The following is a 17,886-nucleotide window of genomic DNA, read 5'->3' as shown; positions in this document are numbered from 1 at the left end:
TCGAAAGGAAGTAGTTACAACAAGCTGAGACTGGGTCGTCCTACAGTTTCAAGTATCATTCTGTTGATCTTCTTCTCATTACCCAGTGCACCAAGATCATGCTCCTCTCGTATTCCCTTTTCTCGCGACTCCTGTTCTCTCTCTCCACGCCGCCTTCCTCTCAGTCCAGGTCAGAAAGCCGATTCAATACAAGTCCTCTTACAATTCGACTTATGTCTGGACGTTTCCTCTTTTCGTTCCAATTACATGTTAATCCTTCAAAAAAAACACTAATTCCAATTCATCATAAAAAACACTCTTTCAAGTGTTCGACAGGTCGTAAAAACAAACAATAATTAGTAAACGAGGATATATATATATACGGCATAGATGGGGGTCGAAAGAGCGACGATTATAAAACAAAAAAAGGAATGTTTTCAATATAGGATCGCCTAGTCATTAAGCGAGCCTTCATACCAAGTTAAGCGATTTCGATCAATCAAGAGCAAAAAACGGAACAACTTACTCGACTCCCACAGGCTAATCGTCCATTACAAGTCCACCAACGGTGACTTTGGTATCGTTCTTCTTTTCCAACCACCATACTGTTCTGCACATGCGACTTTTGCTAAAAGTCTTGATTTAGCAGAGCTATGGGTGAGTTTTACGCGGTGTCGGTGACGGAAGAGGAGGGAAGCGATGATTTGGGGTTGAGGGTTGATCGGTAACAGGGGCGGAGTAGTAGAAGGAGCAGAAGAAGAAGGGTCGTCTACAATTTGCATGTCGTTGACCCAAGTAATAGAATGAGGTGTAACATCCAACCATTGAGGATTAATCTCATGAAAAATGAGATAAGACCTCAAACGATCCATAAAGATGGTTTCCTGTTCATCCAACTCTTCTCTCGAGTCGATATTCATGTCCATGTCCACGTCCATCCTCATTGAAGCGTCATCAAAGAGCCGCTTTTCGGCTTTGGCAAACTCGCGTTTGAGCTTTGTGGAAGCGATGCTTCTGTAGACGTTACACAGAAACTTGAGGTCGCCGGTGAGCGCTAAAGAGCCAGGTCCGAAACCGAAGGCAGCAGCGAGGGTATGGTGTTTATGGGGTAATAAAGATGGTTTTCGAGGGTAGAGGGAAGAGAGACTAGCTTTACGAGCGCGTTTTCGTGGAGAGCTGGCAGTGGTGGTAGATTGGGAATATTCTGGTTCGACTTGACGTGCGCAACGTTTCCGACAGAGGAGAGAGGCATTTGTGCGTTGGCGAGGTGGGGAGGGGTCGGGTGCGTGGATGGCGGAGGTGGAGGCGAGGGAGGGGATGTCGGTGTCGGAGGAGGCGGGGAAGGGGATGACTGAGCGGTGGACGGAGACGTTGGTGAGCGAAAGCGTGCACGTCGCCGCCGCCTTTTTGCGTTTCAGCAGGGGTAGCATTGCCTTGTCCAATCCACTTATCCACTCCTATATATCTCCCCATCACATGCTACTTTCTCACACTCTTCGGTTGATCCCAAGTCACCATTCCAGTAGTGTTCGTTCTTCGAATTGCCGTCTCATGAATTTCTCTACTAAGCCCTCGATTCTCGCACGGATCTCAATCACCGTGACATCAGCTGCGCCGTCACCAACGCCAAGTTGGAACGTCTCAGCAGGTGAAAGTAGCTTCTGTGAATCATTCCGCAGTGCCAGTCAATCCAACGCCTTGAGCAATCGATACCCTCGCAACAATGCACCATCACAAAATATATCCCACCATTGAAACTTCAACCCGCGAGACCGACAGCGTTTAATGGATCTTCCTTTGTGCACCGTGACATCGAGCCTGCCTGGTATACACCGTTAGTGAGGTGCTCGTCATTCGACAATCAGATTCCGTCTTGCAACTATTCGCTGCGCTTTAAGTCCTCCATGCCGTCACAGGAAGGTGTGTAAAATATAAATCGAACTTTCAATTCTGACATGAATTACGGTATCACCAGTATTGGCAGAAAACGTCCTCTGACTACTCTTCATCCCTCTGGTGCCAACTATTGTGGTTGAGTTGAGTACTCATGGTGTGTTCGAGGGAGATGCAAGCAGTTATGGGACCTATATTATCGTTCTAATCAACATTGATTGAACTTGGTCGCTCGTGGCTTCTTCCAGGACATACACATGTCCGACGGAATCCATAGTGTTTCGGAAATTCTGGCAGTCTGAAAAGGGTGTTCGATACGAATCTGGTTTCGTTCAGTGATACATGTGCTCGAGTTTTTTCCTTAAGTATGGACTTGACATTTGATTTCGAGCTATCCCCGAATCATTTTTGGCTCCTCGCGCGATGGAACGACATATTCGTCTCGCAGTCTTAGCAACCCCATTTGTCGGGAGAACCTCATGTCGACTTTACTATAAATGATCCAAGTTGTAAGAAGCGTCGTTTGTGGAATTCTCTATGAATATTCGACGGTCCATGGATATGGCACTGATACAAAGCACATAACTTTCTTCAGGTAACAAATTTCTTTTACATTGCTCGAAATCGAATACGGGATGACTTCCAAGTGAAAAACTATGCTATTTGTGATCAAGGGGCTCGTACGTGGACCTGGTGCCATGGCAATGATTTGCAGGAATAACTAATAGGTTAAATCCCATGCTGATGGCCAAACAGCTAGGGGGCAACGATAATTAGTGGATGATAGGAGAGGGGCCTTGACCGTGTGCCCTCTCAGGTACAAAATTCAAGGGTGAAGAAGGTTTCCGTCTTGTCCGGTGGGGCATTGTGGCCGATTTCGCGCGAGTTAGTGATTCCCATTCTTTCTCGTTCCAAGTGAGACCGAGAATGTCTTTCAATCGACAAATAGATGGGACGTAAACCAAGCGCGCTCGGGTCGGTGGGGCCAGGTACCCGTGAATTTAAGTTCTCAACATTGAGCAATAAATGTCCAGCGACTATCCCCTAAGCCGTTTGCGGCATGGATCTAGCGCTTTCCCACGTGCGTTCGGTGACGCCAATCAGTGAGCTTGAAAGTCTAAAATTACCGTCGGCTTCTTGCGCCAGCTGTCAAGCACCTGTACAAGCCTACATCCTACTCTCTCTCCTGTACTTTAACATCTAAACATCGGTGTCAGAATCAAGACCATGGGTGCTGCTGGCAACATTTGGTTCGATCTTCAAAGTACGACCTCCTACTTACAACCAGGGCCGGTTGGCCCTGGCGTCAATTTTGAAATTGTCGATTGATTGGGCAGGTCGTCTTGAAAGACTGTCTCATTGTCTCATTTCTGCCTGTCCAGTTCCTGTGCGCCCTTGGCTAACGCTCATGGCATCATTTTTATGGAGTTAAATTCGTCAAGTTCGCCACACCATCTGGAACATACCCCCGATATCGGACCTTGGAAGCAGATCGCGAATAGCCTGTTTCTAATGAACCATACATTACAAACGAGAATGGAAATTCATTTGGTCATCAACAGAAATGAATATAAAGGCGAGGCGAGTAGCGTTCTTACTTCTACACCGTTACCTGTGCTAAAACTCAGCCAGAAATGGTTCTCACCCTAGTTTCCACTTTGCTGCTCGTACTTCCTTCTGTGCTAAGCGGCGGGATATTTGAAAGCATCGACGACCTTCCCTCTGATGTCACCTATGACTTTTTAATCGTCGGCGGTCAGTTTCACTCTTCTCAAAAAAAAAATATTTTGAGCTCAATTTTACGTAAATGTTAGGTGGTACCGCTGGACCAGTAGTTGCGCGTAGGCTGGCCGAAAATCCCAACAATAATGTCCTGCTTTTGGAAGCTGGCCCGAGGTAAGTGTCTTCCCTTTTATCCATATTGGATCGTGATGGCTTAATTAAAGTAGTCATGTCAATGTTCTTGCCACTCAAGTACCAGGACTTATGCTCGATGTCATTAATCCGGCAAACGGTTTCGACTGGAATTACACTACAACTCCTCAATCTACTTTGAATCAGCGAAGTATTGATTATAGCAGGGGATTCATCCTCGGAGGATGTAGTGCTCATAGTATGTCCTCACCGTTGATATCGTTATACCTGTATTAACCTCTGCTGTCTCTTTTAGATTCTATGTTCTGGTCTAGAGGATCAATTGAAGATTGGGATCGCATAGGAAATTTGGCGGGGGATTCAAGTTGGTCCTGGGATGGTATAATGCCTTCCATGCTCAAGGTACGAGTGTTGCCGTGTCTTTGCGAGAAAAGGTAACTAAATTCAAGGAAGAGTGAACGCTTTGTAGATGCAGCTGATGGGCATGATCAAACTGGAGAGTTTGATCCTTCTGTTCATTCGACTACTGGAATGATCGGTGTTTCTACTGCCGGATTTCCCGCCAATATAAACTCCCGTGTTCTACAAACAGGCGAAGAGTTATCGGATGAATTCCCTCGCCTTGAGGATGTCAATTCCGGCAAACCTTTGGGTTTAGGTTCGTTCAATGCAATTTGTCTATCATTCCTACATCGACTGAGGAATTCGTCGTTTATCAGGTTGGTATCAGGGAAGTATCCGTGGAGGTGTCCGCCAAACTGCTGCCTCGGTATACCTCGATGAAGAGACGTTGAAGCTGGCTGCAAACCTATACGTTGTTGTAAACGCCCGGGTGACTCGCGTCTTTCCCGAGACGGAAGGATCTAACAAGTTCACAACTATTCAGCTTGGTAATGATAACAGTATGTTAGCTCGCTTTTCAGAATATTGTGCCTTGTCTTAAACTTGACAACAGATTCGTTGCGGAACCTTACCGCGAAAAAAGAAGTTATCCTGTCCGCGGGTGCCATCAACACTCCTAGCATCCTCCTTCATTCTGGCATCGGTGACGATGCGCTGCTCAAAGAACTGGGAATTCAGACGTTACACTCACTACCTGCTGTTGGTCAAAATCTCATGGATCAACCATACATTCCTGCTGTTTGGTCTGTGAATTCCACTGTACCCCCGTACGTTATGCTTTTGCATGCTTCCATCGTTCTACTTAACCCAACGTTCAAGCAGGGTTGACCCAGACGCGGCGTTGGCACAATGGCAAGAAAGTCATACTGGCCCTTTCACAATGAGCACAACGTCCCCTAATCATATTGCGTATACGAGACTCGCCAATATCCAAAACGAAATGGACCCTGCCGCTGGTCCGAATACACCTCATATCGAGATGTGTCCTCTTGTGAGTTGACGTTGTGTATTCACATATGCGAATGCACATGCTGAGCTTCTTGGTGTTCATCCTGTTAGGACGGAGGAGGATTACTGGCGCGGGGGGCTGACGGAACCTTCATGAGCATGGGCACCACCTTCCTAACTCCCACATCCCGTGAGTATTCACTTTCATCTAGTTTAGAGAGTTAACCAAATAAATTGCTAGGCGGCTCTGTTTCGATAACAAGCAACAATCCCTTTGATCCCCCTCAAATCGATCTTAACATGCTCGCGACCGATTTTGACGTTGTCAGTTTCCGTGAATCTCTCAAGGCCGCTCAGAGATTCTTGCAGGCACCCGCATGGAATGGCTATATCACTGCACCATTCCAACCCTCAGCAGATGTTACTACTGATGATCAACTAGACGATTTCCTTCGTGAAAACGTTATCGCTTCGGGACACGCCTCTGGCACTTGTTCTATGAGCCCTAAAGGGTCTAATGATGGTGTCGTTGATCCTGATCTCCGTGTTAAAGGTCTTCAGAATCTGAGAATTGTAGATGCTTCAGTAATCGTGAGTTGGTTTTTTTTCAAATTCTATTGGTTGTTGATTTATTGACGGAATATGTGAATTAGCCACATGTCCCTGCTGGACATACGCAAGCTCCTGTTTACGCAATTGCGGAGAGAGCTGCAGACTTGATAAAAGCAGATTGGGCTTGAGGAGTAGTAGATTTTCTATCGCTTTATTTATATTTCTTTAGGGACACGTTATTTTGTCAACGTTTTTCCAGAGGATTCTAGAATCCATTAGGTGTGCTCCTTTATATACTATATGATCTCCGCAAACACGGTCGCTGCCATCCTCCCAGGAAACATTCTTGTCGTTAATTCGATTTCAGTGGTTCCAATCATTAGGAGAGTCGAATATTGCCAATCGATGGCCTAGTTCTTAAGTGACCCACGATGTCATCAACTTTAAAGTTTGCGTAGCCATTTTGTGTTCCGCATAGTGGCATTGGATCGTCATTATGCATAACCAGTAACCAGCTCTACCGCCGAAATGATTTCGCATTTCCCTAAGTAAGAAAGCATTCGATTCAGCTAAGTGAGCACACACTGGTAAAGGTTGACATGGGCACACGTCGAAAACTGAATAGCTCCACGGAAAAAGAAAAAGAAAAAGAAAAGAAAAAGAAAGCCTTCAATTGAAGTCCAATGTGGCATACCCTACTTAAAGTAGTTGGTTTGGACGTTCAGACGTGATTTTTGAAATATAGAAATCAGGCTTAACGATAATAATTAGTAGTATAAGATGGTAACTCGATTCTACATTGTCACCAGCGAGCGACGGGGATATGTGGCCACCATAAGGTCATCTCAAACTCGCACATTCCTCCGTAATCCAGACGACGGTAATCGTAGGCTTTACATAAGTATGCGAGGCAAAAATGCAATGAAGGGGAGTAGAACGGTAGAATCCTGTAGAACCATGGTATATGACGTCATATCCCCGTGACCTACATACAGTCTTCTCGAGGGATGCCGAGAATGAGATGCTCTGCTCTGCAGCCGCCTCGTGATTTCGCCTTGGCGGACCAATCAACCGCAGCGGGAATCATTACTGTCTCCCTTTCTGGCCTCTAGCCTAGGAATATTTCTGTTGAGGTTGATGCGCCAGAGCCTCTCTTTTATACCCAACTCGCTCAACGTTCTCACGCACGGAGCCACTTTCTTGGACCCGGCCTCCAGCATGGTATGCTCACCCCTGTCAACTTCTGACGGGAGGCACATGCAGGATAGTTGATGATCGATGAGCTATTATCGCTTCTTCGAAGCCTGGGTCATCAGACCGTAAAAGCTCAAGAAGGGCATCCCGAATCGGTATCAAGGTCGACAGCTTTTTCATCCCGGACAGCTCTTCCCTCTGTCGATTATAAGGTTCCTCCTCACTCTTATCCTTAATTCGGGGCGGCTAGCAACAATGACTGTCTCAGAAGAAACCTCGTTACTCAATGATGATGAGGGAGATATAATGAAGCATGAACTGATCTACAAACGATTCTCTACTCGTCAGAAGAGGTTTCTTGTGACGATTGTATCTGGGTGTGGATTACTGCCGCGTGGGTCTTTCTGAATCTACTAGTTAATTTACTGCTTTCTGGAAAATCTGACATGTTCTATAGTATTCGTGTCCTTGACAATATACCCAGCGATTCCTCGAATGGTGAAGGATCTTGATTCCACCCCCGAAGTGCTTGGGTGTGTATATATATATTCAATGACTGATATATTTCAGCTGATGAAAGATACTCTAGATTGGCCGTAAGCTTATCCGTCCTATCAATGTCCATTGGAGCGTTAACCGCCGCATCCTACTCCACTTTCTGTGAGATCTAGTTCGTACTATGAATATGACGCTATAACGATCCTGATCCAATTGCATTATTATCACAGATGGCCGCCGACCTATATACCTTTTAGCTTATCCATTTCTCGTTTTGGGATCTATTGGAGTGGCTCAATGTCGAACAATACCTGAGCTTTTGTTTTTCCGTATCCTTCAATGTGGGGGTGCATCTCCGGGATTTGCGATTGGCGCCGGAGTGATTGGGGATATTTATAAACTGGAAGAGAGAGGAACTGCGATGGGTATATTCCTTGCGGTAAGGTTTTTATTCTCTTATGGCTCCGTCGAGAGACGTATATTTACAATTATATCTACTCCCTTGATAGGCTGTTTTATTAGGGTGCTCAGTTGCACCTGTAGCGGGAGGTTGAACCACATTTTACTTTGACCTCCAACACGTTATTAATGACTTTTTATAGGATTGGCTGCACAATATGCATCGTGGCGTTTGATGCAACTTATTATTGGCGTCCTTGGTACCTTCGCATTTGTGGTTATATGGTTCTGCTTCCCGGAGACAAGTCATCCTGGAGCTCGAGGAATCGAAAATTTACGCATGCAAGCAGATAAGGGAATCAAAATACGATGGACTCACTATCTTGTAAACCCATTGTCGCCATTAGGACTATTGAGATCGCCGAATATATTAGCTGTGGTATGTTCCGATAACATCTTATCGTGTTCTGGGTGAGGCTCTGACGTAGTTTCGGAATTGTCCTCGCTTTTGTGTGTTATGTGTGTATGGGACGTGTGATGTGACAGACTCTTGCGTGTTTCACAGCTGCCTTGACGTTTTTCGGTGAGTTGTGTTCCCAATAAGGCTCTTAATACTGCGTTGCACTGCTAAATTTGACTCAGTCCTCATGGTACCAATTGCGTACACCATGGTGAGCGTTCCGTCACCTGCGGACATCTTGGGGTGGTTCCTTGACACTGTCGGAACAGGGTGTTCGCTATAACATAAAAAATAACGCCCTCCTCGGGGCATGTGCCATTCCTGGAGGAATAGGCGAAATGGGTAAGCGGAGAGACTTTGGCTATGTAAGTATTAGAAATTGATATTTAAACTTCCAGTCGGCGCACCACTTTCGGGATATTTCTCGGATAGAATTGTGATCCGGTACAGGAAATCTAGGGCCGGGGTATGGTACCCGGAAGATCGACTCCGTGCTGCTCTGACCGGTGCACTGGTTTTGTTGCCGTTATCTACTATGCTATATGGTTTCACAACGGCCTATGTCGAAGGCCCTATTGGCGTGGCTCTGGATTGTATTTGTTTATTTGTAAACGGAATAGGGGTATGTCTTTCTCGCCGAAAATTCTCGGCGATCGTGGCGTTAACCAATGTATTAATTGATCAATCTCTAGTTGGAACTCGTGTTGAGTCCTGCTAGTTCATATGTTGTAGATGTACTACATTCGCGGAGTGCTGAGGCTGTAGCAGCAAACAAGTGAGTGTGTCATAATCTTTTCAATTTCACATAATTGCTCCGGACTCGGAGCGGAGTGAGATTGTTCTTTGCTCGGGGTTTGTAACCGATGTTCCTAATTATAACACTTTCATGTAGTGGCTTCCGATCCGTTATACTCTCGTTCGCTATTGCGGGAATCATGCCGATGATAGAGGCTCATGGAGTAGTGTTTACTAATTTCATTGCTGCAGTAGTGGCTTGGCTTGGTTTTGGGTGAGTCATGTGCCGTATTTCGTATTTTCAAATTAGGTGTCGTCATAAGAGGTACTGACGACTCGAGGCAGATTGTTATGGCTGACGATACGATATGGAGGATCTATGAGAGCGTGGTGTGACGTTGGTTTTTCCAAGGCAGAGACCAACTGATGTGCGTATTGTGAGCTAGTATACGGACAGAGTGGATGGAAGGTTAGTATTGTTACTTCTAGTGTTGTTGTTATGGGCCTGTACACAGGCTCGTATGAGCTGTTGCATTCTTTTGGACGGAGATCAATGATGGACAACTCTTATTGTGTTTATTATGCAGCTATGATGTAACTCTGTCGTGAAGACAGACATAAAATTATCGTACTTATGTGATGATTACGGGCTGTGGAGACTCCACTTAGCTTTCCGCACCTAGAACCTGCGATGGCAAACACTCTGACGCGCACTCTCCAAAAAGTTGTGGGTAATATCACGAGGACCCTGAGTTAATTGGACAAAGAGCATGATGAAATAGAAGGCGTTTATCGATGGATGGATTAAGCAAGGTGAAAGGGTCTGCTCCATCAGGTGGGAAATGATGGGAAAGAGTTATACTATGCATCCGTCCCATCGCATTGCAGTCATGATATTCTGAACTTGTTGCCTATCCTGGACTTTTACAAGCTGAACCCAACAGTAATGGACAAACCAGATGACTCCAGAGAAACTCCGTTGAGGGTATGTGGTGACGTGAAAGGAAAGAACATGAGGCATGATTTTCACATCAAAATTGACAGCGATCACCTCGAGGCAGACCATTGCTTAGTCATGATATGAAAGCTCATAGCCTCGAGTTCCCGTGGTCCGGTCGTCCCACCTCATCGACTTTCATCGCGAATGCTTGCAGACTAACTCTGAATTGCAGGCTATTTGACACACATTTCGACTTTCTTCTTGTTTACACACACACATTCTATCCGGGCACCACGATTTCGTTTTTCCCGAACATACACGTTGTCACCGGAAATCACCTCTGCCAGGTCCTCGTTTTACAGAAGCCATGTTGTATTTCTTGGAATCTTCCATGGACCTTCACCATTATACAGAACGACTGTCAGGATCCCTCTCTAACTCCATCCCTCCGGACTCTATCCCACCTAGCTGCAGCCCTCCATCGTCCCCCCCAACGTATTCTGACCCGCCCAATTGCACTCCTCAATCTCCCTCTTCTTCACTCCAATACCGCCCCTCTCTGCGCGACAGAGTAGACTACATCGGCGGCCCATTGAATTCGTTTTCCATGATGCGCCGCGATGCCTTTAAATCGCCGATGAATTCTCTGCCTTCGTCAAATTTTCCGGATGTACCATTCTCGCCAGCGTATACATCAACGTATTACGGTGCATTACCCACGCCTTCTTCCTCTCAGATGGAGGGAGAAAGTTCTTATTACCCTCTTATGGACGACTTTTCCAACCATAATGATCCCTCTGATAGCCCTTCCCCACCTTTTGGCGCGTTCACACCGAGCAGTCAAAGCAGCTGTAGTACGCTACAATCTTCACCACCCCTATCGCCTGTGTCTGCACAGTCACCGGAGTGGCCACTATTTTCGTCTTACGGAAATCGCCTGCCTCGTGACCACGATCTTGACGCCCTCTCCCTCCCATTTGGTGATTCCGAGGGTGGGAGTTTTTTCCAGGATCAGTTGGGTCAGAATAATAGCAAGTCACCCAAACGCAGTTCTTCGCTGTTGAGCGACCAGTGGCGCTATTATAACAATAGTTCCTATTCTGATGATGGCCATCCACTCTTTTGTCCTGAACTCGTTGAATCACCAAAGCCTATTTTCCAGCGCTTAGATCCTATTGATACAGATGATGCTCTTCCACCTCTTCCATTCGCTTTTCACCGTCCCTATGGAAAAGATCACGAGGTCGCAGGACAGACAAATAGCCTCGAGACACAGCAACAAAGAGAAAAAGAGTGTTTGTCATCGTTTATGCCCGCCACATTCTCTTGCTCTCTTTCCCCTTGGACGCACAGCAACAGTCCGCCTAGACTCCACGACGACCACATGGACGTCGATTTGCCCCATATCTTCGAGGATGCACCCCCACCATCACCTTCTCTTCGTTCGTACGCTGCGCTTCCTGATAATAACGATGAACTTCACGATATCTCTAAATTGTATACCCCTCCGGACGAAGATACCAATATGGACTTACTCGATTCTCCTACGTTATCCCTCTTGTCACTGCCTGGTGCTGACACCGACGAAGATTTGATATTTTTGGATCAAGCACTAGCAAGACCTGACCATCAAATTAAATCCTCGCCTTACGCTAATCGTCTTCTTGTACTTGACGATGATACATCATCCCCCCAAGACAATCAAAGATCACCTAGTCCTGAACCATGCGCGCTACTGGATATCACTCATCTAAGACCCGAAATGCAGAATGACGAAGAGTTGAGGAAGGTGTTTGGCTTGTTAAAGAAAATGAAGGAGAAGGAGAGAGCGGCGAAACAGTTGGAGACTGTTGTGGAGAGAGAAGAGAGGGTGGCGAGGAGTATAAGTAATAATGCCAGTGGAAGCGGGGCGGTAAAGGCACTTATGGATGCGAGAAGGAGAACGAAGAAAGTGAAAGATAAGGTTAGAGAGGTTGCGATTTTGTTGAGGTTAAATCTCGCGCAAAGAGGTTTGAAAGTCTCGCAAGATGAGTGCGGTAAAGTGACCTTGGAACCCATTTCACCTTCCCCTAATTCTATTGTTGATACTTCGAGAGACGACGAAGATGCGATGGAAGTTGAAAAGGTGGAGGAAAGGCGGACGTTGAGCAGTAGCTTTGTGCCATCAAAGAAACCGCCCATACGAAGTCCACAGCATTTGTTGGTCAGGATGATTTTGGATCGACATGAGCCGAAATACAGCCCAAACCTACGAGCTGGCTTGTCTTTGAGTAAGAAGACGGTTTCACCTCTCAGAAGAAGTTTTCTCGCTACGACTGAAATAGAGGATGCCGGCGAAATGGAGTATGATGGCGAAACCTGTGGCGTGAACCATACTAGCGCTAGCGAGTATTCTGATTCTATTCCATTGTTCAACTCGAGTCATGGGCCGCAAAACAGTGGTGTGTACATTGTTATGCGGAGCTGAATAGGGATTAACTGATCGCTTCTTGAAGACCTCGACAGCGACCGTGATGCAGGCTATGCTATAGCTCCCTTGGAGGAGCTGGATTTAGATATTGGATTTTGAGCATTACCCAACCGTACGTTCGCTTCGGTCCTCTATTAGTCTACCGTGCTTCATCTGAAAAATCTTTCAATAGGGCAAGCACCGCAAGAATCCATCCCTTTTCTCCAATTCTTTGAGCTTGAAGATCTCACAACGTGATCCTTGTACAAGCCAGCTGGGGCCCCTTGCTCGGATTATACACACATCTTTTCATTGGTTTTTTCTTCCACCACCATTTGTAGCAATAGAACCGAATTTGTTCGTGATCCCTCCCTATTTGCATCTCTTGGTTTCTTCTAGTGTCCATACTTCAAATCGATATCCATAAGCTATTCCGTTTTGCTCACTCATGTTACCCTTTACAAACTCAATTTGCTATCCTTCCTAGCTTCCTCTTTTTTCTTCTCGAGAATGTTTTCCTTCATGCAGCATAGCTTTGAACGCACGGAATTCGAAAATGTTTCGGACGTTTCTACTCTAGCTCGTGATTCTTGTCTAGTTGCTTCGTTTGCCTGTTTTCCAATCTTTCTCCGCGCTTCGTCCCTATTGATTTCAAACTATTATTTACTAAGACTTGTATTGAACTAGTGAACAAAATAAACGGAAATCGTCCTTTTTTTCTCATTATCAATTTTCTGTGTTATGTCCATACGATACATTACAACGCGAGATAGAAAGCAGCGATACAAGTACAAGAATTCAGAGCGATACAGGGCCTTCTTACCTTTGTAATTTGCTTCACCATGATACCCATACAAATACAGCAATAAGGTAAAGATCGACTTGCCTGGCTTATTTCAAATTGGTGACTCTTCAATCGTCGTCATCGTCGGAATCAGAATAGTAATTCGTATCGACGGGAACTCCAATCCTCTGTAATTGCTTTGTGAGGTCTTCGCAGTCACGTCTTCCGAGATCACCATCAGCAGGAATAATCTTGGGCCTAATACACTTCAACGGAGCACCCATAGCCTGTTTCTCTCTGCAAAATGCCACAACGCTATCCTTGAATTTAGATCCAACAGGAGACGGTGAAGTCCACAATTCCAGTCGTGTCAAGGCTTTGAGGAAGGTATTATTAGATCGTCGATGTCGTTGAGTACTCTTGTTACGGTGCGTGTTTGCCTTTGAGAACATATTTTGGCAAATGGTTTTCCAACCTCGTTGATTGATTGCTATTATCTCGGATAATCGATGACTGCTTGTCCATAATAGATCGGATAACCAAGTATCGTCCAAGATCATACCCGAATTATTGTCATCGTCTCTGAACAACAAAGAGTCGATATTGCCGAAAAGGGGTCGGAACAATTCCATCCACTTTGAGAGTACGTCTTGTGATTTCTTATCGCCACAAAAGAAATCGACTTCGACAACAGCTCCAGGAAATGTTGATGGACCTGAAGTTCCGATAGAATCTCCGGGTAAGTCTTCCAAATCTTGATCATCTGGATAACCTAGGATTTCGATTGAGCCATGACCGATTTGTAGAGCACAGTTTGAGAAGAGTGGGTTGGTAGTAATGAGACGCTTGACGATAGAGGAGACGCGAGAAAAGACGAGTCGCGTATAATTTTCTGTATCATTCTGAGTTTCATCGCACATCAACTGGAAAACCCTGTTCGATTTCAGATCGGCGAGGACAAGAAATTGTGCACAGAGGCAAATGTCGTCGCGGAGGTAGAATGAATCGAAACTTAAGCGGGACCTTGACTGCGCGTCCTCTTTCTTCAACCGTTGATTGGATATAACGCGATCAAGAGCGACGTTCCTGAGGCAAGGAAGGCGAGAAAGAACTGTGACCCATTCAAATGCACTCCAATAACGGGTGTTGCTGACATGGAGCTCGGTTAACCTGGTCAGACCAGTGATTTGCGAGATACTTTGCAAAGAACAAGTATGAAGGTGAAGTCGTTCCAGGTGTGGTGTTGCTTGACGAGAAGGAAAATGCTTTGGCATCAACAAAAACTTCGTGTTGTCCCTGATAAACCTCGGGTCGTACGCGTACCCTAATGTCCTCTGTATGAGATTCCCTTCATCATCGTAATCCGTATCGTCCCAATCGTCGTCAGATTCCGTACCGGAGTCCACTTTTCTGAAATCCGCGTCGTCGAACGTAAAATGGGCAATGCAAAGCGATCGTAGACGCGGCCACTTGTCTGGTATGTGATTGTCGTACCAAACTTTACAGTTCAAGTCGAAAGCCACCGAGTATGACGAAAGTTTGTCCGCGTATGCCAATTCCCTCTCAAACACGTTCTTGTTGACAATAAAATCGGGAGAAATGGTCGCATATGTGATCGGAAGAGGTTTCGACCTTTCGAGTAGTAGCCGAGTCCATCTGTGATTACGATGGTGTGGATTTACGAAATGGCACCAAAGACTTGGATCGTTGATGATGAAGCTCCTCCAGTGTCGACAGACATGGGACATATTGATGATAGATCGAAGTAGTAATGGACCCTCTTCGATGACGTCTTGACGACAGACATTTGACTCGACGTAGAGTTCTTTCACATAGGTGCGACAAATTCTCACCACAATCTCGTTTGGAAGGCTGCGAGAAAGAGAATATGCCTTGCGAGGCTTCTTTGGACCGTAATGAGACTGAGGTGAGAGGGAAACATAGTGAGAGTAATGGTTCCTCGGTATAACAGGTGAAGAGGTAGGCCGATAATGCGCCATCTTCTCGACCAAGTTAGTACAGAATCTATAAAACTTGTTGGCCACTTACACTTGACAAGCGTAAAACAGACTGAGGCTCGTCATAGCATAAGATGCTCATTTATACGCAAACACGATAGAGAACAGCACAATAATTCCAGGCATGGAAAACAATGGCCCATTTGAGGTGTTGTTCGCCACACGGGCTATAACTTGTAGATTGAAGAGAAAGAAAAAGAAAAGAAATTAAAGCAAGTCGCGACGGTCCACATGGTTACCGGGCTATTTCATTATCGGAACATTCCGAGATGGGTCACTTCACAGCCATCAAGATCAAGATCAAGATTACTGATTAGAGATTTGAGATCACTTTGTTTAGACGAATATTGAACAAGAATGGCTCTCTTAAGTTCCCGTGCAGAATAAGAGCAAGGTCAACTCGACAGTCACTGCCAGACTCCAGTACGAGAGACTCGAGAGGCGAAAACACGATATCAATCATTATCCCCGGAGACGTGATTAAGACTCTTTGAAGGAAAAACGTGATATGAAACCTTTTATGCAAAGCAATAATGCAATGAGACTGTTGACAGCACAAAACACAAGCAAAAGAGAGAAAGAGGAAAATTGAGCAAAGCCGAGCCAAGCCCATGACTCCGAGGAAGAGCGATGTCTCCCAGTTTTGAGACTCAAGAAATCAAACTCTGGGAAGGCAACGAAAGACTTCTCTACGGCCATCCGGGCCAGAGTCAAATCGGCAGATGACGGGATGAGTGACCTAGTGCCAGATCCAATGGGGACTAGTCGAGTAGCTCTATGCGATGCTGCACCGTCTTCTATGAGCGACTTGTTAGTATTCTGGCCGGTAAATGGTAGAATATGGCGGGACGATGAGGATCAGTTGCACACAAACTTACTAGTATGAGCGAATATCTAACCTCAATAGACTAATATTTTATAAACTTCGAACGAAATCGGGGCGCGGGAGTGAGATGCAAGCCTACATAACCCCTCCTGGTTGTGATGATTCATGAACTCCCTAGCAGCCTCTTAGACGAGGTTTGAGCCCACACAGACGACTCGAGCATTCTCGCCCGCTAAACCAATAAAGTCCCGGTATCGTCGATGATTATAACACTGTATCTTCCGGCTGGCCCGGCATGGACATTATCACGGTCATAATGACGAACGAGATTTGGTACTCATCGAGAATTCGTCCGTCTGGCTACAAGTATGAGGGTGCCGAGTCGAATAATTGCCTGGATCTCCTGCGCTATGCTGTTGTGCGAGACTTTCTGTAGCCTGTGGATGTTTAGACGGTCCGGAAGAAGCTTCGTGGTCAACGCAAATGACTCGGTGCCGCCTATAGGTGCGATGTTCAAATTCTCCCAAATTCTCATAGTCCCGGGTGATCACCATTCTTCGTTGTCTTAGTATCGCATCGCCATTTGGGCTGAAACTATTATCCTGGAAATTCCGAGTGAGTTTATAGTTCTAGTGACATACACCTGTTGACTGTGAGAAGACCGAGAAATTTAGACTCGCCGGATTTCAAACTACCAAATCAAATCGAGTTCTACCATGAACTTGTCGCGTGGTGACTGTCGAGAAGTTTTCTGGCCTGTCTCTAGACAATGTGGCAGCATCTTTGGAATCATGCGGGGCGTTCACTCTGATGATGATCCATCACTTTTCCGCAACTGATCCAGTACTCTCAAATTGTGCCATAATTACCCGACGCAGCACCTAAGGTCCCGAGTCGGAGAAGCGAAATTTTGGACTTCACCTTGGCCCGAGAGACACAATAAGTCGTCCCTGCTGGACAAGCGCATTAGCAATTGACCGCTCCATGCTCAAGCGGTGAAAGTTTAATCAATGCTGGCATACTACGAGTAAGAAGATGATTTGCCCTCTCAAAGTAACTTTGAGAGCACTTCTCATCAGGAATTGATCTGCGCATTTGGCAGTGGAAGAACTTCTTTGTGGGAAAGGCCCGGGCTCCAGATTACTTCCTCCCAGTTTCTTCCGAGAAGTTTCATATATTAGCCGTCAAAAATAGGCAGTTCCGGTTTGACAGGAGGGCAACAGGACCCTGAGGTATAACCCGTGTAGCCTGAAATTGGCCCTTTATGTCTGGACGAAAATCCACGAAAATCCACAAAACAGAAAAACAAAACAAAACATTTGCACTGGATCATGTCGGGAATTAAACGGCTTCTCCCGACCCTCAGACCTTGTTTAGGCCTCAGTCGTGTCCGGATTCGGACCCTCTTCGGCTTATTCTGACCCCGCCACCATTGACTACACCTGACGTAGATGCCGCCCTTTCCCAGGTTGTTGTGGCATGGGAAGGAAAAGTGGTACTCCATGGTATCAATCTGAAGAGATGATGGGCTCCGCCTCCCCGAGTTTGGGATACTAATCTAATCATCTCGAGTGCAGTATATCCACAGGCGGATGCAAGGGCAGCCTCGATCCCTAATATCGGTGACCCACTCAAGATGAAACTGCTTTCAAACCGACCTCGTGAAGAACTTAGTTCACCGTCGAAATTTTAATTATCAGCGTCTACGTCAATTGGAGTTGAAGTCAGCTAGCGCCATTGTCAGTAACCCCATGACGGTTTGGTGAAGCAAAAAAACGGGTTGACACCCGAGGAATTCCGTATATCCCTAAGGTGGTTTGGGAGCGACTGATATCCCACAAGGCTCTTACTCTGCCCACGGAGTCCCACGGATCAAATTGTTTAGCTAAGTCAAAGACGCTGCGCAGCAATTTCTTTTGCCGGACTGAGGTCCG

General features: G+C 45.9%; 5 protein-coding genes across 5 annotated transcripts; 3 read left to right on the top strand and 2 right to left on the bottom strand.

The window, feature by feature from the left end:
- Window positions 1–248: 248 nt before the first annotated feature.
- Window positions 249–1,409, bottom strand: AGABI2DRAFT_177009 (hypothetical protein; the record flags this gene model as incomplete). Its single annotated transcript, XM_006458735.1, has 2 exons — window positions 249–448; window positions 506–1,409. The coding sequence occupies one exon, from the start codon at window positions 1,407–1,409 to the stop codon at window positions 531–533; it is 879 nt and encodes a 292-aa protein (XP_006458798.1). The 3' UTR covers window positions 249–448; window positions 506–530.
- A 1,962-nt stretch (window positions 1,410–3,371) lies between these two features.
- Window positions 3,372–5,837, top strand: AGABI2DRAFT_177008 (hypothetical protein; the record flags this gene model as incomplete). The annotated part of the gene is made up of 12 exons (XM_006458734.1): window positions 3,372–3,453; window positions 3,505–3,627; window positions 3,687–3,768; window positions 3,822–3,985; window positions 4,043–4,149; window positions 4,201–4,405; window positions 4,467–4,649; window positions 4,703–4,916; window positions 4,972–5,140; window positions 5,209–5,287; window positions 5,339–5,688; window positions 5,751–5,837. The coding sequence occupies exons 2-12, from the start codon at window positions 3,507–3,509 to the stop codon at window positions 5,835–5,837; spliced, it is 1,761 nt and encodes a 586-aa protein (XP_006458797.1). The 5' UTR covers window positions 3,372–3,453; window positions 3,505–3,506.
- Window positions 5,838–7,098: 1,261 nt separating this feature from the next.
- On the top strand, window positions 7,099–8,979 carry AGABI2DRAFT_115812 (hypothetical protein; the record flags this gene model as incomplete). Its single annotated transcript, XM_006458733.1, has 12 exons — window positions 7,099–7,237; window positions 7,301–7,376; window positions 7,433–7,503; window positions 7,572–7,780; window positions 7,851–7,890; window positions 7,944–8,179; window positions 8,229–8,250; window positions 8,306–8,323; window positions 8,383–8,411; window positions 8,470–8,542; window positions 8,599–8,822; window positions 8,893–8,979. 12 exons carry the CDS (start codon window positions 7,099–7,101, stop codon window positions 8,977–8,979), a joined length of 1,224 nt encoding a protein of 407 aa, XP_006458796.1.
- A 1,095-nt stretch (window positions 8,980–10,074) lies between these two features.
- AGABI2DRAFT_190986 (hypothetical protein) lies at window positions 10,075–13,047 on the top strand. Its single transcript, XM_006458732.1, has 3 exons — window positions 10,075–12,316; window positions 12,371–12,457; window positions 12,518–13,047. Exons 1-2 carry the CDS (start codon window positions 10,243–10,245, stop codon window positions 12,442–12,444), a joined length of 2,148 nt encoding a protein of 715 aa, XP_006458795.1. The 5' UTR covers window positions 10,075–10,242; the 3' UTR covers window positions 12,445–12,457; window positions 12,518–13,047.
- Window positions 13,048–13,236: 189 nt separating this feature from the next.
- On the bottom strand, window positions 13,237–15,108 carry AGABI2DRAFT_115810 (hypothetical protein; the record flags this gene model as incomplete). Its single annotated transcript, XM_006458731.1, has 1 exon — window positions 13,237–15,108. The coding sequence occupies one exon, from the start codon at window positions 15,106–15,108 to the stop codon at window positions 13,237–13,239; it is 1,872 nt and encodes a 623-aa protein (XP_006458794.1).
- Between the last annotated feature and the right edge of the window lie 2,778 nt (window positions 15,109–17,886).

Source organism: Agaricus bisporus, assembly GCF_000300575.1.
Source record: "Agaricus bisporus var. bisporus H97 unplaced genomic scaffold AGABI2scaffold_2, whole genome shotgun sequence".
Classification (NCBI taxonomy): domain Eukaryota; kingdom Fungi; phylum Basidiomycota; class Agaricomycetes; order Agaricales; family Agaricaceae; genus Agaricus; species Agaricus bisporus.
Note: the sequence above shows the minus strand (reverse complement) of the source record. Positions and strands in the feature narration are given on the sequence as shown.